We start from the raw sequence: 22,379 nt of genomic DNA, 5'->3' as shown, positions 1-22,379 counted from the left end.
GGAAAGAACGGAAGAGGAGGAGAATAATCCGTCAACTAGAGGGGGTGGGAGACTGTTTTTAAACCATTCTTGTACATCACTTCGATAAGCTACAGTTACTGTAAACCTATGTGTATATTAAAATCCCACTCACTTGACATTCCAACTACGTTCGAACTGTCATTCAAAACGAAAATATATGAGTAGGTTCTTTATTCATCGCAGGCTATTTTGGGCAAGAGGCTTCCGTTGTCGACTGGGAGCCGGAGATATGTGTGTGTGACAGCCGGCGATGAAGAAACCAGAATGTACGCGGAATGACTAAAAGAGTTGAAGGAAAATAATCGAACCGGTTCAAAGGCAACAATCTGAACTTCTTTAAAGAAATTCAGCTTGAACATTTAAGGTGAGTTCAACAAATCTATTCAACAATTAATAGGTAACCGTAGCTAGATCACGGCTCTAGCTTGTGGCCAGTTAGCTAGCTAGCGTTTAAATTTAACATCATTTAAATTGGAATGGATGTTTCTGCTAGCTTGTTAGCCAGGTTGAAACGCATGCTAACGTTAGTGGATACTGTAGCTGAATGGCTAAAATTGTTTCAGCGTCTCACAACAAAGCTCCATAATGTAGCATTTTTAAATTGGTAGACTAAGTATCGTACAACATTGTAGCGCTAGCTAGCTATTTTCTCAGCGAAGTTGGCAACAAGTACCAAACAGCTGTTCTCTCTCTCTCTCTCTCTCTCTCTCTCTCTCTCTCTCTCTATATATATATATATATATATATATATATATATATATATATATATATATATATATATATAGGCTACGTTACAGTATCCTAGGTGTATTTTCAAATAAATCGATACCAAGCGATAAGCTGTTGCTTATATCGAATACGTCGAGCTCAGTGGGTTAACGATGTGTTTTAGGCTATTGCATTATAATTGCCTTGCTTTTTCAGTCGATATAAGAAGTGTGTTATCCGAACCAAGTTGCGTTAGTTTCGTGAAGCGTGCCGATGTGATGATGGGAACGCTTCCCCGTGTTTTGAGTTTCATTTTATGAGTTCATAACAATAGCGAAGTCAAACTGGCCCCAGTCACTTCCACGACACGCTTTCCATTTTCTGTTCATTTTAATTTGAGGCGAATGATACCAGGTTGTTTATTATTTTGTACTTGGTTTGTTTAAAAACGTATATTTCTCGACTGATAATAACAGTTTCTCGTTTAATGTTTTGCTATTTTGGTCGAGTCACAGTATTTGTCCAGTTGTTTTAGCTGCTGGCAAAATATCGCATTTGAGTTGTGTACTGAACGACAGTTTTATTAAGATCAACATAATTACTTGATTATTAATTATAATTAATTTTGGAATGTTAAATAATAGCCTATTTGTACAGGAAAAAATAGTCCTGCTTGCTGCCAAATTAGAATCAACAGGATTCTTATTTTCTGTCACAGTTATGCAACGAGGGCGGATTGCGGGCAGTTACTTGGCGAGCCTTAGCATGTTAAAAAGCAGTTAAGGATATACTGTACGGAACATAGATGTTGTAAACAAACCATGCATTTGTCCTTAAGACTGTCAAAACAAACTGAATCGCAATTGAACAGGGGTAGCAGCGGTGGATAAATCCCGTAGTGGGTTTAACCTGGACATTATGTAACATAATGGCTACATTTTTGGGCAAATTGCATAACTGAGGATTCGTCGTCATCTTCTTATTTTCTCTAATCAGCAGCTCTGTTTTCATCATCACCTCTGTTCGTTCTGTCAGGAAACCAGAGAACAAAACACTGTGCAGAGCCACTAACAGCTCTGCCTAGAAATTTCTGTAGTGATGTGGAATTCCTCACGCGGGCTCAAGCTTACACTCTGCTATATGTGCACCAGGGACCACACTTCATTAGACACTAATCTACTCTAACAGAGGTCATAAACATGATTCTCATTTTATTTCAAATGGCGTCCTTCGTCTAGCTCTAATTTTGCCTATAGGTTTTCAGTGTTGTATATGTGGAATATGTGCAGGTTCTGTGGTGAGGATCTTTGGCTTTGATATTTTGTGTTGGAGGCGTTAATCACGCATTTGACTACACTGGTGGTTATCAGTGAAGATCCTGCAATCATTTGATTACAGTATGGCACTTTCCTGCATCTCCACTTCCCTGCTTGACCACTGAAAACTGAACCCTGATCACAGACTCCTGACGTGGACATGCCTGAGGCAGTTCAGATCACATTATTGTCTTACTTTAATAAAAAGTCAGATTTAATTGAAGGCTCTTCTCTCCTTTACAGCCTGTGGGCACCGTTGGAAAGACTGCCACCATGGTGCAGAAATATCAGTCCCCTGTTCGGGTCTACAAGCACCCCTTCGAGCTGGTGATGGCGGTGAGTGTTCTGTTGCTCATCCCTGCTTTAACTGTTTATTGTGTGTGTAGTGTGTGTGTGTGTGTGTGTGTGTGTGTGTGTGTGCGTGTGTGCATGCATGCATGTGCGTGCGTGTGTGCACGCATGCATGTGTGTTTAGTTGATGTCGAGGAATAATTCAGTTCATAATAATTCAGGCCACAATAATTCAGACTTCAATCTTGCTCTAGCTTTATTTCATGATTATGGAGAGAAATACAAGCATTTGTTTTCACCCTTCTTTATACCTGGGCAGTCACAGATGATTAGAGGATATAGGAACCTCCAGTTCACCTCATTTTGCAAATTCCACTACACTTGATTACGGTTGCTTGTCTGATGAAATCAAAGCATAGTACACATTTTTATTTTATTGTTTATTATTTTTTTGGGAGGGGGCAGGTTTGTTAATTTGTGAATTTGACGTTTCGGCCTGCTGGACACACTTTCTCTGGCGGTAATCCAGGGAAAGGCATTCTGTGAAAGATTACGCTCGACTGTCGGCATTCAGTTTTCTCCTGTCCGTACGCTTGTTATATCAGAACACGGTGTCCGTACGCTGGTTATATCAGAACTTGGTGTTCTGGCCATAATATCTGTAACCAGAGCACATTCTTTAGCATGTATGTATTCCGCCCATTACGCTGTGCTGCCTGTCCGTTCTGCACATTGCATTATGTAAAAGGCAGGCTCTTACAGCGGGACAGCTGGGAGGCCTTCGTTCTCTACCGCGCGCTCCCTCCCTGAACTCTGCATGTGTTAATACGGAATGAGAAGCCGCGCCATGTTTTACACGGCTCTCAGCGCTGCAGTGCTGATGGGCCATTTGCACTGTAAAAAATTCAGCACTCCAGGCTTTTAGTGACCGTGAGCTGGGGTGCCTCTGCCGCGGAGAGGCCGGGTTTATATCGCGATAAGGGCCCCCTTCTCGGCCCTCCTGCGCTCTCGGCCTGCGGATGGGGGAGGAGGGTCTGTGTGCACTTATCTGCAGCCCCTGTTCCAGCTGCTGTGCGGATGGTGAAAAGTGGGGCATTCCTCAGGAGCTGGGGGCCATTGTGTAAAAGGCATTTCCATACCCCTTTCAGCCTAATGAAGCCCTCCGCTGGGCTCGGCTAGGGTTTTTCACCACGTCCTTGTTGCAGAAAAACATTAGCAGCGCTGTTTTTCCTTGGTTTGGTTCAGTAAAAACCACGGGCTGTACTCATCCCAGATATTAGCGGGGAAGGCAGACTGCCTAAGAACCTTGTATCGATGTGCTAATATCTCAGCCACACTCTCCCCTGGGAAAGCAGACCTGTGATACTGCCATTGTGTTATTTCTCCTGCCGTTATGTGGTTCTTAGGTTCTTTTACCTTCGGTTTGGGTCAGTTCCGGGGGGACATGAACTATAAGTACACTGTTAGTTAAGATGCTTTGCTTTGTGTTGGTGCTCCTTTGACTGGGATCTAGAATAGCCTACATCGCAGGAGGTCTGGGGTGTAGAATAGCCCACATCGCAGGAGGACTGGGGTGTAGAATAGCCCACATCGCAGGAGGACTGGGGTGTAGAATAGCCCACATTGCAGCAGGACTGGGGTGTAGAATAGCCCACATTGCAGGAGGACTGGGGTGTAGAATAGCCCACATTGCAGGAGGCCTGAATGGTAGAGGTGTTGCTTGGTCTGGCTGGAATGAGGCCATGTTACGGCAGCCACAGGGAGGAGGGGCGTGAGGCTCAGTGAGGCATTGGTTTGCATCCTCTGCCTGGTGTGTGGATCTTATTTGTGTCCGCTCCCTGTTGCACAACATGCTGACCAGTCCGCATACAGGCATGGCGACCTGAGGATTGCCTCAGAGCTGAGGTTAATGACTGAATGACAATACAGTCCCCCATACACTCTGTCAGCACTTCGTTAGGTAGACTTGTACACCAACTTGTTAATGCAAATATTTAATCAGTCAATCATGTGGCAGCTACAGAATACATACAAGCATGCATATATGGTCAAGAGGTTCAGCTGTTTTTCAGACTAAATATAAAAACAGAAAAACATCCAGTGAGGAACAGTTCTGCGGGCAAATAATACGTTTAATAAAGTGCGCATTGAGTGTATGTCTGAAGTGTGTTTGTGTGTGTGCATACTTAGGGCTTAGCTGGTGAGTGCATGGGTTGGTACAATTTATTTTTGTTTTCATTGTGTTTTCATTGTTCATTTTCTTCTCCTCGTTGTTTGACTTTTATTGCATACGAATTACCAGAGAGTTGTTCCCTGGAAAAGGCATTCATAGTTCCTGAATTGCAACGTCAGCAGTTTGCACAATGAGCAGAATGCGTCTCCATTTTCTCTCTTTAGAAAGCAACTGTCTTCCTCTGCTTGCCATTACATTCTTGTGGAGAATGTCAAATATTTTTCAAACCCCGGTTTGTCCTGTGTTTGTGTATACCTTGAGGGGAGTTTGGTCTTTTGTCCTGTACTCATGGTAGTTCTACAGTTTCTTTAGTTCAAAAGTAAAAGTCTGTGTGTATCTTATCATAGGGTTTTCCTGTGATAGAAGGAGTAGATTAAAAGTGTGGCAGATAGAAACTGGCAGTGCTGTGGGTGTAAAGCAGAGTTGTTTGATTCCTTATGAAATGTCCTGACATGCATTACATTAAATGACATTACATTACATTACAAAGCATTCAGCAGACGCTCTTATCCAGAGCGACATACAACAAAGTCATAGGAAGGTTGCATATGGCACTCGCCCAAGTGGTGAAATACACAGGCCTTTTGTATGTTTGGAAATGCAAAAACATTAAGTGCTGTACAGCAATAGGAAATGGCCACTTCCTCTTTAGCACGCTCAGCCGAGCTGACATGGCATGTCTGTCAGACCGGGCTCCCATGTTTGGATACGCACCGGACTTTGGGTGGCGAGGGTGCATTATCGTTTCCTCCCGGCTGTAAACAACACCGCTACATGTTTCCAAACCTCAGCGCACCGCTGGAACAGTGAGCGTGCGCTGGAAACCTGTGTTGTTTCTGTGTTGGCCGGGGGGAAAAAAACAAGACGACAATAGCTGCTACTGCCGGCGTTGCCATAACCGCCTGGAGTGTCCCAGTTGTGCTCCAATAACAGGAAATCGAGTTGATAGTGCTGTTACAATGCTACCGGCCGTGCAGCTCGTAGAGGCTGTGTCTCTGGGGATATCGGGAATGTTGTGCTCGCCCCTGTCTTTGTTGTTTCAGGTTGAAGGTTGTCCCTTCTCCAGTGTGAGAGAAAGGAGTTAAAACCGTAACTTTAGATTGACCTTTAAGTAGGACGTCAGGGAGTCTGCCGGGACAAAAGACGTCTCGCTGCAGACGGCAAAGTGGCGTGGGATCCTGGTCAAAGTCCACCGGATCCGCAGGGCTCGTGCCGCTCTCCAGACCCAGGAAACACGGCGCTCCTATCCTGCACCGTGTCAGTCTCTCACACTCTTAAGCTCTGCTGCCAGAAATGGGTCTTTTTCCAGGAACGCTCTGATCAGATATTTCCCAGCTTAACGCGGTTTCAGCCGCGATGACTTGCGTTTGGCCGGATGCGTCAGATTAAAATATATTGCGTCTGATGCTGCGGGCAGCAAGTAAGCGGAGCGAAGCTGGATTAAGAAAAAACAGCCCTCACCCTCACCCTAACGACAGATCCTGACTGGAATCCCTCACGCTCACCTAACGACAGATCCTGACTGGAATTCTGGGCAGGCAGACGGGGCCCCTACAGTAAACGGTGCTGGACCCCCTCCCTTTAGAGAGTAGAGGGGCTGGGATTGAGCTGGGGCCTTCAGTTAATCTGCTCATATCCCAGAGGAGGGCGGGTACTGGCGCAGAAATGGACTTGACTCGAGGCATGACACCGTAACTCCATTATACAGCTAATTGCCCTTCACCGGCTCCTGGCTTTTGGGGAATGATGATCTCCAGCTTTCCTGTATGGTAGAACTCTGTTTGTGACCTACATGCAGTAATACTCCACAACTGCAAGATCATTGTGGGTTTCAGTCATGTTTTGACTGCAGTTCTCCGTGTAGGCCTGTTTGTAAGCCTCATAGTTATCAGGCCAAGTGCTCTTTAGGGAGGGTGCCATTTTCTGGAGCTGAAGGTAAGTAGGTAAAGATGCACTGTCCCGGATGTGCTGAGAGCAGGGAGTTCCCCTCGTCTGAAATATCATCTGGGCCCCGAGAATGTGGGCGAGCTTTCGATTCTTTGCTTTCAAAGTCCCTCCATTGGTTTCTGTAGCTGTACTAAACTGTGTCTACAAACCTTAATCAAGTTCCCTCTTAATATTATCTCTCTTTGTCCTGGACAATGAGAAGGCATCAGAATGTGGTGCTGTCAAATTATTGTGCAGAAAGGTCTGGGAGAATTGAACTCCCCATTCCAGAATTTTCAATTGCGACAATACCAGATTAGCACATCAAATGATGGTGCCTCTCTTCTGAAAACCAGTTGCAAACCAGAAAAGGAAGACCAGCAGCATCAGTGGGGTCTTTTGCAGACACAAGGGCAGCCCACACTTAACATCAACCAGTTTTCACAGGAAGAGCAGCATAGCTGAAGAATAGCCCTTCTGTGGAAGAGAGCTGTTACGTAAGGAGTGCTCAGGGCCGCCGTCGTGCTGATGTTCCTCAGAAGTCGGTTGTTTAGTCCGTTGAAATTGGGAATGTAAATCCGTTGAACCAGCACAGCCAATTGGCACTGCCCCCCCCCCCACAGGGCTACACACCCGACATTCCTTCCTCCTTGCACATTCTTGGGATGGCTGCCGGTTAGAAACGGTTGTGCCTGTCAGTTGCTTGTCAATGCACGCCCCTGCTGGAGGTGTTTGCGTGAGCAGCAGTTGATGGGGCTTGCATATCCCTGCCCCCCCCCCTTTTTTCTCACAGATCTTTGCTGTTCCAGTCGTGAATTGTTCTCAACAGGTTCTCCCTTTATTGCTTTGAGCAGAGTTTGTGTCCAATTTCAGGCCTTGTATAACCCATCACATGCTCATCACTCCGGTCACGATGGCCAGAGGTTAGTTGTTTGGGATTTATCTCTGAAACAACGCTGTAAATCTTGGCCCTCAAACCAGCCTTGTGTCTCATGCAAATGTCAGCATTAGTCAGGAACCTTTATCAGGCTGAATAGAGATTTTTTTAAGATGCATTTTGCAAGTGAAATGATAAGATGGTGGAAATCTGAGCTCAGTGTTCCTGGCTCATGGCCACTGACACTGGGTTGGCTATGGAAATCTCACCCGCCCTGTTGAACATGTACATCAAGCCACTGAATCTATCCAATCACATTTCAGTTTAGCAGGGAAAAATATCCACCATGGCTGTGCTTACAGTATGTTACATAATCCGCCCCCATACACACATACGCGAAACAAGACGCAACCTGTCATTACCCGTGCCTCTCCTCTTCCCTCCCCCTTCGGTTCATTTGTGGTGTTGCCTCTGCGGCAAAAGGGCTGTGCAGAATCACAGAACACACTTACCTTTTCTGAGAACATGATGCTTTACAGTGATGGGGGGCAAACTTGCCTCAACCACCACCTGCTCCCACCTGGCTGATGCACGGTGGCCATTTTGTGGATGAATGTTCACCACACACCAGCTGAGGAGGGAGAGATTTTTGATGGAGATAAGGGAGTTGAGAGAGCCAGGTAGAGGTGCAGGTTGAGGAACCTCCTACACTTTGCAATAAGCGTCATGGGACCTTTAACAACCACAGTCAGGACCCCAGTCAGGTTTATCATCTCCTCTAAAAGGCGGCGTTTCCCCACAGCAGTCACCATTGCTGTTGGTTTATTTGACCAGAGGGAACTACTGGCTCAGCAAAACACCTTCCAGCAGTTATCAGAGGAGGTCTCCCAACCAAGCCCACACCTGGTCAGCTTCAGCCATTCAGCAGAAACCGGGTACACGGTGTTGTACATGGTTGCTGACTGTTATCTCTTCTCTCTTGCGACAGCGTTTCTGGGATAATTATCGGTGCGGAAGAGCGGTGGCATGTTTTCGGCGGCAGAGATTTTTCGCAGCGTCAGGGTTGTCAGTTGGCGCTTTTGCACAGTAAGCACATCAGCTCCTCCGCAGCTGAAAAGCCCAGGCATGGAGAGGCACGCAGCAGCTGAAACGCAGAGTGCTGGGCTCTGTGGTGGCAGGGATGGGTCAGGGAGAGAGAGAGAGGAACAGCAGAGTGCTGGGCTCCGTGGTGGCAGGGATGGGTCAGGGGGAGAGAGAGAGGAACAGCAGAGTGCTGGGCTCTGTGGTGGCAGGGATGGGTCAGGGAGAGAGAGAGAGGAACAGCAGAGTGCTGGGCTCCGTGGTGGCAGGGATGGGTCAGGGGGAGAGAGAGAGGAACAGCAGAGTGCTGGGCTCTGTGGTGGCAGGGACGGGTCAGGGGGAGAGAGAGAGAGGAACAGCAGAGTGCTGGGCTCCGTGGTGGCAGGGACGGGTCAGGAGAAGAGAGAGAGAGGGGGGCTGTGCGGGGGGGGGGGGGGGGGGGGGGGAGAGAGGAACAGCTCCTCAGCAGACTGAGGAAGCGGAACGTCTGCTCGCGGCGTGGCACTTCCTGTTTTGATCGGCCTGAGCGTGCGACGGCTGACAGATGGGCTCTCCGCTCTCCCTGGCCCCGGCCCCAACCCCCCCCCCTCTCCCTCTCCCTCTCCCTCTCCCTCTCCTCTGTCCCCTGTGAGTTCTCCTGCAGACGCAGCTGCCCCCACAGTGCCCCTAGTGAGAGCCCGGGGGGGGGTGGGCAGCCGTCGAGAGCTGTAACTTTCCAGCGCTTTTCAGGAAGCCATTCAGCCGAAACCTCCCGCTCCCGCTCCCTCAAGCTGGCTCGCTCACGTGCCCAGCAGCGCCGCGCGCCGTCGGTATTTTATTTTCGGCCACAACATCTCTCCCCTGCTTCTCTCCACATCGCCCCGAATCACGAGCGTGGCGTTCTCGTTACGCAGGGCAGAGGAGCAGGCTCCAGCACACAGCCCCGAGGACACAGATGTACCCTGTACTGCTGTCCTGTTGTTGGATACATATCCTGGAACCGCCGGCGCTGGGAGGTGTTTGTGTTGGAGACACACGCCCGCACGGATAAACACAGTTTGAATAGAGCCTGGGTCCCGCCCTCCCTCCCTGCACTGTGCCTGCACCTCCACACCCTCCACTAATGTCACGGCTTTGCATTTTCCGTCTGTAACTCCATCCTTCCCCGAGCGCGGTGGAGCGGGGGCGATGGAGGGATGAGGGGAAATGTGAGGAGAGGTAGAGAGGCTTTGTTAATGCGCCGGGCCCTGTACGGCTCAGGGCGCCGATTAAAAATGCAGAGCCGCGCTTTTTAACGAGGCGGTATCGCTGTGGAGCCGGGGTCCTGCGAAAGCGCTCTGCTGGTTCACCTCCCGAAATCTCCCCCGCGCCCCCGTCGCTGCGGAAACACTTCTGATTTCACCCTTATCTGCCCGTAAGAGTCATGGCACTTTCTCTCCCATTTATAGCACCCGCTAAGGCTAGCTCCGGCCTTACGTAAGGCGGTCTGTTTCTAATCAGGTTGTGCAGGCAGACCGTGACAGTGGCCTGGGTGATCGAGTGCACCCTACGTCAGTGAGCATGTATGCACGCACGCTCGTATGCTCGCACACACACACACACACACACACACACACACACACACACGCTGCTGTTTCTTCACTGAACCGGTAACCACGGCGTCCCGGTTCTGACCTCGGCTCCGTCCAGTACAGCGGCACCCTGCGGTCACGTGACCCGCAGCGCTGTGAACGGGATCGTCCCCGCGATGTCGATCGACGGGCGGCGGGCGGCGTGTGACAGTGACCGCTGAGCGCCCCGCGCGGCTGTTCGGCTGAGTTTACACACATCGACTCGGCCGGCAGCCTCAGGGCCTCTCTCACACGACCGGACTCGGCCGCTTCTCTGCGTCAAACACGGCCCCGGGCTCTGACGTCAGAGGCAGCCGAACGTGTGGCTTCAGAGCCGGGGCGGGAGCGTCAACATGTCAGTCACAGGCCACCCGCATTCACAAACCTGCAGCTCTGTCTTTGTGTTCTCGGTAAACATTTGACCAGGCCTTTGAGTTCCACCTCGAATAGGCTGCTTTGAGCGAAATGTCACTTCTGATAGAAGAGCATTAGTGCTGAGATGGGGGAGAGAGGACTCGCAGGGCTGATGAGACGGTTATTCTAAAGGGCACCTGAGGTTTGTTTTCCACAGTTGGTGAGAGGCTTGGCATAGCTTCCTGTTCCACCGGCGAACATTGTGGTGTTTGGAGTCGGAACAAGAAATTACACGTTACAGTATGTTATCTTGGATTCAAAAAATGTTCTGTTCCTGCGAGCTGTGCGTCTGTTACACAACCTCCAGATAAGGCTGGGAGACTGCAGCACGGCCAGCTCCCCACACACACACACACACACACACACACACACACACCACACCGAGGTCCCCATCCTGGCTCTGCTGGAGTCGTGGGTGCAGGCTGCTCGTCAGCTTTGACTTAATAACACCCGCCATCAGCGGTACACTCCAGAGCACGGTCAGGTACTCATTTCCCATAATCCCCTTCAGTCCAGACCGGACCCAGAATGCACCTCTGCGTCAGCGCTGCGGGTGAAGAGCCTTGAAGAGCAGCTTACGTAACGATGGCAGGTGTGGGGGCGGCATCGCTCCTGAAAAGTGCGGTCGTGCACCTTCAGACCTGTCTTCTGTTCCTCCGTCTCCCGGTCTAGTTTCTCGCCGTGTCACGGGCAAACATCTGGCTGATGAGCAGCTAGTAAATATCAGGGGCCCCGTTTTGTCGAAGCCGCTCGTCACAGCCGGTGTTGTCAGGCAGTGCGTTACTAAACGCGGTCCGTTACGGCACGTCTTCACTTCTCGGTCATTGGACGCTAGGGAGACAGGCTGGGACATTGAACAATGCCGTTTGGCTGGGAACCGCATGAGTGTGTTCGCAGTGGTCCCCAGGGCTGCTCCCCTCGGTCGAATAAGCACCGCCGCTTGGCCTCCGATAACACGACTCCTGCCAAAATAAATGACTACGCTGCCGTTCTCCACCGCGCCTCGCGTGTGGCTCCGGCGTACACGGCCGTTTGGGTGGAGGTGTTGCGGTTCTGCGGCTAAATACTATTACGGCTCGCCGATTGTTTGTTGTTTGTTGCGCCAGGCCCTGATCCCGGCCCGTCTGACTGGTTGTTTGTGTTTTTGTGCGCTTTCTCAGGCCTACGAGAGGAGGTTCCCCACATGCCCGCTCATGTGTGTGGAAGCTTCAGGTCAGTTCTGTTGATCCTGTGACATTAGCTCAGGAGGTCAGAGCGGTCGTCGGGCAGTGGTCTGCCCTGGGTGTGTCGAAGTATTCCTGAGCGAGACTCCTAACCCCCAGTTGCTCCTGACGAGCTGGTTGGTGCCATGCATTGCAGGCTTTCATCGTTGGTTTGTGTGTCTGTGTGTCTGTGTCTGTGTGTGTGTGTGTGGGGGTGAATGAGGGGCATTAGTTGTAAAGTGCTTTGAATACTGAATACATGCAGTGCATTTGTCATGTAATGCTGTGTTGTCGTCACCCTGTATTGATGATAATTTGTGGATTACATTGTACCGACGACTGCGTTGCATTGTGGGTGTGTGGACAGCTGTGTGTGGTGGTAACTGAGTCTGGTGTGGGCCTGCTTTACCTCAGGCTGCAGAGGCCCAGCCAGGGAGCCCTGATTCATGGGAGCTGACTTAATTAGCGTGAGGATGATGTGTGCAGGCATGACAAGCAGCGTGACTTCAGTACACACAGCTGCCCTGTGTGTGTGTGTGTGTGTGTGTGTGTGTGTGTGTGTGTGTGTGTGTGTGTGTTTGTGTGTGTGTTTGTGTGTGTGTGTGTGGGTGTGTGTGTGTGCTGGTGTGTGTGTTTTGTGAGTGCACTGTAGTGCATGTCATGTTTGGTTGTGATGAGGTGATTGTGTGTGTGTGTGTGTGTGTGTGTGTGTGCACTCTGTGCTAGTGTGTGTGTGTGTGTATGTGTGTGTGTGTGTGTGTGTGTTTTGTGAGTTTAGTACATGTCATGTTTGGGAGTGTTGAGTTGTTGTGCATAAGATAAGTGTGCTGCACTGTGCTGCTGATCACACCAGCCCAGTTGCAGGCTGTGGCAATGCTGTGCTGTGACACTGGTCTGGGATCAGTGCTCTGCTTCTCTGAGCCTCACAGTGGAGTAGCCAGAAGCAGCTGAAGCCCTGTGCCAGTCGGCAGTGTGACATCACGACAGGCTAAACGCCTTACGCAACATAACCAGCGCGGTAATGGGGTTATTTATCCCCGGCTCTGGTGCGCTGTCATTTATCTGCACTGGTCTTCTGCCAGCATTGGCCTAAGCATAAAACTGAACAAAAGTCTATTAGAGCGTAATAAAGGATGGATTGATAGAAATACGATATGTGGCATAACGGCAGGGTAAAACCTTTGATCATGGAAAGCGCAATAAAGACCTGCACAGTACATGTTTATGGCTGTTTAGAGCGGTTAATGGATGACGCAGACAGGACCGCGGTGTGCAACAACAGCTGGGATCTCCCAAATATAACCCCGTAACAGTCCGTACTCGTGCTGTTTCACGGTTTATTGGGAACGCTTGTTTTCTCTAATTCTGCTTGACGACTAAAGGACTGTGAGTCATGTTTGTTCTTTTCTGTTTCTGTGGTACTGGGGAAAACACAAAAATAATGTGAAATGATTGCACATTCCGGTTTATTTCTGGAAGTCTGGGTCCTATTACCATGGTGACCATGGAACCGGGTGCCGAAGGAAGTTCAGGTTCTTCTCTTCCAGTCAAATAATGTTATTCCAGTAAAGAGGCATTCCAGTTCCTGGTCAGGATATATTCCTGGAGGGACTGGCTTTGCAAATAGAAACTTGTTTGTGTGCAGCAGGTTTCGGCCGGATGCAGAGGCCTGGTTTGTGCAGGAAACGGATCTGTGCTTTACTGTAAAGCCGTATTGATTCGGGACGGGGTGACTCCTTGCTGGTGCCCCAAGCCATGCCGTGTGGTGGTAAACATTGAGCGTCCTGACCTTGAGAAGCAGGTCTGCTGACAGGCCAGTGCTTACTCTGCAGAGTCAGGTGAGCCATAAAAACGGTTCCTCTCATCAACGCTGAAGTGCGTGACCGCCCGCGGGGTGTGAAATTAACTCCAGCCCCCAGCCAAATGCTGCTACGGTTTATGAGTGGCTGGTAGGTTCGTCTGCTGACTGGTCACCACCCATCGTTCTGAAGCCCTGTTCGGTTCTAAATCTATAGTTGTCTGGTAGAGAAGTGAAATTAGCTGGTGTACTTTGGGATGTCCCAGCTATGAAAAGAGAAAGAGCCCTGATGTGGAACACTGCTTCGACTAAGAGGCCGAAACCCACTTCATTTTGAAGCTCGCTTCCTGGTCTTGTTGTGAGATGTTGCTCACTACCGCCAGTACGCTTAGCTCTAGCGCAGGCGTTTTAACCGCCAGATTCAATCCAAGTCACTGGTAAAAATACGAAGTTAGTCATTTCTTCCCACAAAATAGGTTGTCTCAATTGGTGTTTTTTCTTGGTCTAATGTCTCCCCATCTGCTGATTTGTGAAAGTATTGTATTGTTTGGACGATACAGTCATATTTTGTGGATGAATCGGGAACAGTTTGCATCGCTGAGTCACTGTATTTCTCACGCTTGGTGGACATCCCATATAAGGGCTTTTTGTTTCCCTATTACACAGTCTCTGGCTCCAGTTGGTACAACATGGTGGCACCAGAAAACGGCACTTCCGCAGTGTCAACTCACAAGCCCATGGAGAGCGGATGGGAGATTTCACAGACACTTAGTCCGTATCCCACGGTGTGTGGTTTCAGTGCTTGGATGGACGCAGGCTCTGCCTGTGTTCCGGGGCTGCCGGTACGAGCACACAGTGCGTTCTTCACAGCAGCTGTTACTTGCCCCCGCCCTGCTGTTCTCCCGCGTTGGGTTCCTGAACGGGCGTGTTGCGTGTTCCGCAGAGACGAGTCCGTTCTGTGCTCCCTGATTACGGCCCATTAGTGCTGAGTCCGACCCACGCACGGCAGCGTTAGCCTGCTTTAGCGCAGCTGTGCTCAGCAGACCCCACCGTGTTCAGGGTTTTTCTCTGACTTGGCTGGCTTTTGAGTGTGTGGACCCTGGTCTTCACCTTCAGCCACTTGTGAATTGGACCAATAATTATAGAGAAAAGGGCAAGTAGCTGCACAAAATCCCTGTTTTTGGAAGACCGTGTTAGCTGAGGGTGCGACTGTACCCTTATTCGCTCCTCTGTCTGCCACGTCCTCACTGTTGTGTGACCCAATTCGAAAAGACTGGCTCGCCATTGTGCTAATGGGAGATAAGATCTCCAAATACTGCCCTTCAGTCTATTGTGACTGTTTTGTTCTGTTTCAAAGCTGGGGTAATTCCAAGCTGTACACTCACAATGGGTACTTCCCTAATGCTCATTAATTAATGTGTGATGACGTCAGTCTCAGCTGAACGAGCGTTTTCGCTTCACTGTAACGTCGTGGCTGTGTTCACCCTTAGGTATGTTGCTGACTGTGTTTATAATCTGACCGTCTTTCCTTACGCACAACCGCAGCTGAAACATGCTTAGCGTGGAGTTGGTGAGGCTGCCAGGTCCTGGGGCGTGATGCAGCAGGTGAGCAGGGCGCGTCAGGCCCTGATCCCGGCCCGTCTGACTGGTTGTTTGTGTTTTTGTGCGCTTTCTCAGGCCTACGAGAGGAGGTTCCCCACATGCCCGCTCATCCCCATGTTCGTGGGCAGCGACGTGATGGACGAGCAGGCCAGCGAAGACGGGGCCACTCACAGGATAGAGCGCCGCTGCAAACTGGACGTGGACGCCCCCCGTCTGCTCAAAAGGGTACTGCAGGCTCGCCAACGGTTACATAAGCGTAGGAAGCAAAATACATTCAAATCCTCGCTCGCCTTGCAAACGGAAGCCTCCGTGTTTCCAACAAACTGAAATGTTCTGGAAGGAAAGAGAAGCTATTTTGGTTGTATTCATCACAGTATTCCATGCACCTTCTTATGGAAACCAATGTCAAGACCGGTCAAGATTTCCTTTAAGACCAGTAAAAAAAATAAAAAAATAAAAATACGGGTAGTTTACTTAGCATTTGCTTAGTAAACAAGCCGTCAAAGTCCCATCCAATTGAAACATTTCGGTAAATATACTTACCGTTAGTAAACAAAGTGTGTGGCATGTGACTGGCTCTTTTAACAGTCTTTCTCTGTCCTGCTCTAGTGAGGACCCATTTGGCTAGATAGCCCAGCCAGTGAGCTGGTTAAGTATTCTAGTAAGCTGACAAAACTGGAGCGTATGCAGCACAACAACCAGAAGCATAAGTTCAGTGTACGCGTGAAACGCATGTTTAATAAGGGTGTGTTTCTATGAGCTCTGAATGTTCATAACCGAACGACATTGTGATTACTAATGAAGTGTAGATGAGAGGATGTGCGCTGCAGGTCAGGCGGCCTCGGTGAGTGAGTACGGCCTGGTATCAGTGCCTCCCGTGTGCGCCCGCAGATCGCCGGGGTGGACTACGTGTACTTCATCCAGAAGAACAGTCTGGACCGCCGGGAGAGGACGCTGCACATCGAGTCTCACAACGAGACCTTCTCCAACCGGGTGATCATCCACGAGCTGTGCTGCTACTCGGTGAGACGGTCTCTCTCTCTCTCTCTCTCTCTCTCTCTCAGGCTGTTTTAACGGGGTGCCCGCACTCCCCTCTGTCTCTGTGTGAGTAACGGCAGAATGCCAGGCTGATGAAGTCAGCGCCGCCCCCGCCCATAGCTCCCCGTTTCCACGGATACGCCACACACACACGCGTCCGTACGCAGGGCTAACGCAGGCCAGCGGGCTGTGAAATGACAACCTGACGAGGGTGTGCAGGCCTGTCGCGGGAGGCTACCAGCCGCGGCGCACTAGCGCGCTGCCCATCGGGGGAGAGCGCGATACAGCGGTTGATGATCCAGTCCGGCGTGTGTCTGACCCGTCACCCTGGCATTCCTAGCTTGTTTTTATGGCCGTTTTCACGGTCGCGGTCATGAACTTGCCATTACGTTCATGTTTTTGTTCGCAAACACCGTGAAATCAGCGTGGCCGTTGCGGTTAATTTTGAGTCATCTCTGTGACCTGGTAAACATCACAAGCTTTGACTATGTGTAGTATAATACTATACTACGTATAATATTTCCATTACTAGGTGTAATAGAAATACTATGTACTAATCATTTTCATTTAATCATTCTATATTAATCAGTTAATCGCTATGTATTAATGAATTAAATACTCATTTGCTATTTTATATTCATTTGTATTAATTTACATCGTCGATATTCATTTGCTCGTGTTTAACAGTATATCTCAAATACATGCTGAAAGGTTGTGTACTTCCAAAAGCCTGGTGCAAGGAAAACTACTCCGTGTCAAATGGTCATGGTTGCTCCTGATTAAAGCCATTTTTAGTTGGGTGTGTGCGTGACGTGCACAAACGCCTGCGGGCTGACTCATTAGAACACCAAAGTTAAACGAGAACCTCACCTGTCAGTCCCAGGGCTGCCTAGCATTCCAGCTGATGAGAGGCCACCTCGGGCATCTTCACTCAGCAAAAACACTTCCCTCACATCTTTTTGGCTCAATAATGGGGAATTTTCCCGGAAGGTCATACTGAGTTATAAGAGCGGTTTCTCTGAAATATGATTTTGAGACTTACAGCACATCTGAGTAGGTGTGCGTGGCGAATAACACTTTTTAATCTTAACGCATTTTTTAAAATCTTTCTCACTCTCTCCGGCTACTGTCTCTTCGGGTGACATTCTAAGACGGGCGATACAACAGGTTTCTGTTCTCCTTCTGTTAAAAGGGCTCTGTGATTGCGGTTTGGTCTGGCAGTGCGGAGCTCACGTGGTGACGTTAGTGCCTTGTGCGCTGCAGGTTCACCCCGACAATGAGGAGTGGACGTGTTTCGAGCAGTCGGCCAGCCTGGACATCAAGTCCTTCTTCGGCTTCGAGAGCACCGTGGAGAAGATCGCCATGAAGCAGTACGCCAGCAGCATCAAAAAGGTGGGCCGCAATCCGGGCGTTCACGAATACACGATCCCCTCATCCCATTCTCCTGCCCCCGGAGTCTGTCTCACGGAGAGAAAGAGCGTGGAACCTGACACTCCAGGCCTGTGTGGAGAGCTAATGGTGTGTTTTGGGAGAGTCTCTGCTCTGGAGGGTGCGGTGGTTTATTTGTGAGGAACTACTGGCGTCAGCAGCTCGTGTCTGGTTCCCGTTGTGCAGCCCTCTGTAAACACACAAAGGCAGTGGTGTCGTGTTTTGCGGTCAGGCTGGGCATGTTTGTTAGAGTTTCTCTGTGTGTGCTTCCCCCCCAGGGTAAGGAGATCATCGAGTATTATCTGAAGGAACTGGACGAGGAGGGGGTGACCCACTTGCCCCGCTGGTCCCCTGCTCCGGACTGCCCCGCCCAGCCCTGCGTCACTGCCCGACCCGAACTGCCCGTCACCCCTGCCATTGCCATCCCGGCAGCCAGTGCCAAAGACACGCAGTCCACGCAGTCCAACAAGGACAACACCAGCCTGGCAGAGAGCCTGAACGAGCCTCTCGCCGGAACCCCCGATGGTCAGTGCCTTACCACTCTGCTCTGTGACATCACCAACCAGCAGCCAATAGCATTACAGTGTGTCTGTCTCTGAGCACTGAAAGAGGTATTTATGTGTGCGTGTTTGTTTCAGACAAACTGGACGCTGACTATATTCATCGCTACCTGGGAGACCTGACGCCGCTACAGGAGAGCTGCCTGATCCGCCTGCGTCAGTGGCTGCAGGAAACGCACAAGGGCAAGGTGAGGGCCTTGTCGCTGCCCCTCTCCTGCATCTACCCCCTCTCCCCGGACCACGCTAACCCCCCTGGCTCTGCCCCCTTCCTCCCAGACCCCGCTAACCCCCCTGGCTCTGCCCACCTGTTCCCCAGACCCCGCTAACCCCCCCTGGCTCTGCCCCCTTCCTCCCAGACCCCGCTAACCCCCCTGGCTCTGCACCCCTGTTCCCCAGACCCCTCTAACCCCCCTGGCTCTGCCCCCCTGTTCCCCAGACCCCTCTAACCCCCCTGGCTCTACCCCCCTCTCCCCAGATCCCCAAAGACGAGCACATCCTGCGCTTCCTGCGCGCGCGGGACTTCAACATGGACAAGGCGCGCGAGATCCTGTGCCAGTCGCTCACCTGGAGGAAGCAGCACCAGGTGGACTACCTGCTGGAGACCTGGAACTCCCCGCAGGTGCTCAACGACTACTACACCGGCGGCTGGCACCACCACGACAAAGGTAGCGCACCACGGCGGCCCTCTGCGCTAAGTCGCGATACTCTCGCGTGCGTCTGCCCGGGGCAGGGTTTCACTTCCTGTAAAACTGTAAAACGGAGCTATACTGCAAACTTTACGTTTAAGTATTTCAGTCTTATATTTAGAACTTTTATTTATTTATTTATTTATTTTCCCGCGTCATTTATCATTGCTAAGTAAGATGAAAAGGTTTGTCATTTCAAGATTTGCAAATAGGGTAAGACAATTTCAATAGAACATTTTCTACTTAAAATTATTTGAAGTCACATTATGAGTCTAAGACGGACATTTTCTGCAGTGGCCTGGAATCTCACACTACTCCCCCCGGACCCTCCCAGTCCACAGAGAGAGGTTGCTGCGCCTTTGATCACAAAGCCAGTAATCAAGGCGGCCATTTTGTCAGCTCCTCCCCTGTGGTTGAATACATGATAATTAGAACGCAGCCACGTGACCTGGCAGAGACCATCTGTGTTTGTGGTCTCTGTACTGGAACCAGCCCAGGCTTCTGTGGCAGCCCTCTGTCAGACCGTACCCGATGCCGTCCTTCCTGTTGACCGTCTGGAGGCAAATGTTATGGTGATCACCGGAAGCCCGGGCCCAGCCCGGCCTCTCCTGAGCACCTGGGATAACCTTTTAGCCCAATACGCAGCTCCTCCACCTCCTGTCACCTACGTGTCGGACGGCCAGAGGCAGGGCACATGCTTGTGAAGACGTGCCCTGAATGTAAACGTTTGCTTTCCTTGTTTTGTCTGAGAAGCAGGTGCGATGGCTGGTTCAGGGCATTGCGGTGTTTGTTTTTCAGCAGGGCAGACTTGTGTAGATTGCATCTCTGCGTAGATGTGGCAGGAGGTTTTGGGGTTTTGTGTTCTAGCAGGCTTTTCTGGGATTAGTGTGTGTGTGTGTGTGTGTATGTGTTTGTGTCTGCAACTGTGTCTCTGTGTGTGTGTGTGTGTGTGTGAGAGGATGAGAAACTCTCCTGCTCGGTTTCGCCCAGCCTGGGAACAAACAAACACATTTTTTCACACAATGCCTCCAAGTCTTGCCACAGGGAAATTACCAGAGAAAATATCAGTGAAACTAAGTGGTCAGTATTTCCTTTGAAACTAGTTTTTCATGTACATACTCAAGTATTTGCTTAGTAAAAAAAAAAAAAAATCCACCACGGTTCCGTGCAACTAAATAACTAAATGTTTCTGTCTATATACTTCCCTTTACTAAATGGTAAATGGCGAGGTTGTGTTCTGTTGTTTTCTCTCCTGACGGACACAAATGCACACGTGCACTCATGCACACCCACCCACACTCACACACACAGAGACGCACAGGCGAGTTAAGTAACTGAAGAGCGACTGTATTAAAGTGATTGGCCTTAGTCTGGGTGTGCAGGCAGCAGTAGAGGGACACTGCAGAGCGTGACCTGTGCTCTGTTTGCAGACGGACGTCCTCTCTACATCCTGCGTCTGGGACAGATGGACACGAAGGGGCTGGTGCGAGCCCTGGGGGAGGAGTCTCTGCTCCGACACGTACGTGCGTTTCCTCTTCCTCCTCTAACGTAACGCCTTCGTCCTGCCGCAGTCCGCCAAACGCCCCCCCTGTCGCTCTCTTTCACACAGGTGCTGTCCATCAACGAGGAGGGCCTGAGGCGCTGCGAGGAGAACACCAAAGTCTTCGGCCGGCCAATCAGGTACCTTGTCTGATGTCATAGCCTGTCTGTGGAATGGGAAGCGCAGCGTGTTCTGCATTCCACACACGTTCCCCCCCCCTGCTCGGAGAGAGGGACTTGTCACGCCGGTGCGTGTTCGTGCCTGAGTGTGTTTGCTCCAGCACCCCCATGCTCGTAGAGGGGCCAGACTGCTTAATCTGCTGGAATCTGAGCTATTCGCACGGGCTGTCTGAAGCGTGCAGGCCGGCATGCCGTGGCTGAGGGGGGAGACCTGATCGGTAGTTTATCGGACCCTAGAGCACAGTCACGTTGCCGCAGGGGCCCCACATTCGCCCGTATGTGGGTCATACTTCAGTGACGTGTCGGCCTGTAGGCATGAGAGGCGGTCGGTGCCAGTTAATGCTCTTGGTTTGAGGAAGCTGTGGTTTGCACAGGACAAGATGGTGCGCTGGTCTGGCTGCATGTTCCCTTTTCTGAGTGCTGGTGCGGTTGTGAATGAAGGTAAAATAAGTGCACGCAGTGTGGCTGTGTGCTCCCTCTACATAGTCTCCTCACCTCCCTCTCCTCCTCCCTCCCTCCCTCTCCCGCGCAGCTGCTGGACGTGTCTGGTGGACCTGGAGGGGCTGAACATGAGGCACCTGTGGAGGCCCGGAGTGAAGGCCCTGCTGCGCATCATCGAGGTGGTGGAGGCCAACTACCCCGAGACCCTGGGGCGACTGCTCATCCTGCGAGCGCCCCGAGTCTTCCCCGTGCTCTGGACCCTGGTGAGGAGCTGAGCCCCCAAATATCACACTGTCTGCCCCCGAATATCGTACTGTCTGCCCCCGAATATCGTACTGTCGCCCCCGAATATCGTACTGTCTGCCCCCAAATATCACACTGTCTGCCGCCAAATATCGTACTGTCTGCCCCCGAATATCGTACTGTCTGCCCCCGAATATCGTACTGTCTGCCCCCGAATATCGTACTGTCTGCCCCCGAATATCGTACTGTCTGCCCCCAAATATCACACTGTCTGCCCCCGAATATCGTACTGTCTGCCCCCGAATATCGTACTGTCTGCCCCCGAATATCACACTGTCTGCCCCCGAATATCACACTGTCTGCCCCCAAATATCACACTGTCTGCCCCCAAATATCACACTGTCTGCCCCCAAATATCCCACTGTCTGCCCCCAAATGTCACTGTGTCTGCCCCCAAATGTCACTGTGTCTGCCCCCAAATATCACACTGTCTGCCCCCAAATATCACTGTGTCTGTGTCTGCCCCCAATATCACTGTCTGCCTCCAAATATCACACTGTCTGCCCCCAAATATCACACTGTCTGCCCCCAAATATCACACTGTCTGCCGCCAAATATCACACTGTCTGCCGCCAAATATCACACTGTCTGCCCCCAAATATCACTGTGTCTGTGTCTGCCCCCAAATATCACTGTGTCTGTGTCTGCCCCCAAATATCACTGTGTCTGTCTGCCCCCAAATATCACTGTGTCTGTGTCTGCCCCCAATATCACTGTCTGCCCCCAAACATCACTGTCTGCCCCCAAACATCACTGTCTGCCCCCAAACAACTCTGTGTCTGCCCCCAAACAACACTGTGTCTGCCCCCAAATAACAGCGTTTTAATCGCACCAAACTGTCCCGTCCACACCTAGAACTATATACCATGACCGTAACGACAATGATGTGCCCACACTGATGAATGATGACCTTCTCTACATCCCCATTTTGAACATGAACCCTTGTAAATTCAGATGGATATTGATTGGCTGACGGTGTTTCTATTGTTCATACAGCTGGAAACCGATCCCAACTATATTGTTTGTCGTTGTAGTTGTAGTTGCAATGTGGACTGCACCATCCACTTGAGAACGATATTATTAATATATTCCTAATTATAGTCGTTCTAGGTGTGGACAGGCCTTAATGCTCCGTCACTGCGTTTCC

At 50.5% G+C, this 22,379-nt stretch overlaps 1 protein-coding gene across 2 annotated transcripts in view; it reads left to right on the top strand.

Annotated features, from left to right (window-relative positions):
• The first annotated feature begins 26 nt into the window (after positions 1 to 26).
• The window catches only part of LOC133118119 (SEC14-like protein 1), a 32,341-nt gene continuing 9,988 nt past the window's right edge, over positions 27 to 22,379 (top strand). The window contains exons 1-11 of one of the 2 annotated variants that reach the window (XM_061227881.1): positions 27 to 385; positions 2,289 to 2,381; positions 15,133 to 15,282; positions 15,949 to 16,080; positions 17,359 to 17,487; positions 17,802 to 18,048; positions 18,162 to 18,271; positions 18,559 to 18,748; positions 20,200 to 20,288; positions 20,379 to 20,449; positions 21,021 to 21,192. In XM_061227881.1, coding sequence (XP_061083865.1) covers positions 2,319 to 2,381; positions 15,133 to 15,282; positions 15,949 to 16,080; positions 17,359 to 17,487; positions 17,802 to 18,048; positions 18,162 to 18,271; positions 18,559 to 18,748; positions 20,200 to 20,288; positions 20,379 to 20,449; positions 21,021 to 21,192 — 1,353 coding nt within the window. In that variant the 5' untranslated portion in view covers positions 27 to 385; positions 2,289 to 2,318. The remainder of the gene's footprint in view (positions 386 to 2,288; positions 2,382 to 15,132; positions 15,283 to 15,948; positions 16,081 to 17,358; positions 17,488 to 17,801; positions 18,049 to 18,161; positions 18,272 to 18,558; positions 18,749 to 20,199; positions 20,289 to 20,378; positions 20,450 to 21,020; positions 21,193 to 22,379) is intronic. The other variant, XM_061227890.1, reaches the window with a different exon arrangement.

The sequence above is a fragment of the Conger conger genome, chromosome 2 (genome assembly GCF_963514075.1).
Source record: "Conger conger chromosome 2, fConCon1.1, whole genome shotgun sequence".
Classification (NCBI taxonomy): Eukaryota; Metazoa; Chordata; class Actinopteri; order Anguilliformes; family Congridae; genus Conger; species Conger conger.
Note: the sequence above shows the minus strand (reverse complement) of the source record. Positions and strands in the feature narration are given on the sequence as shown.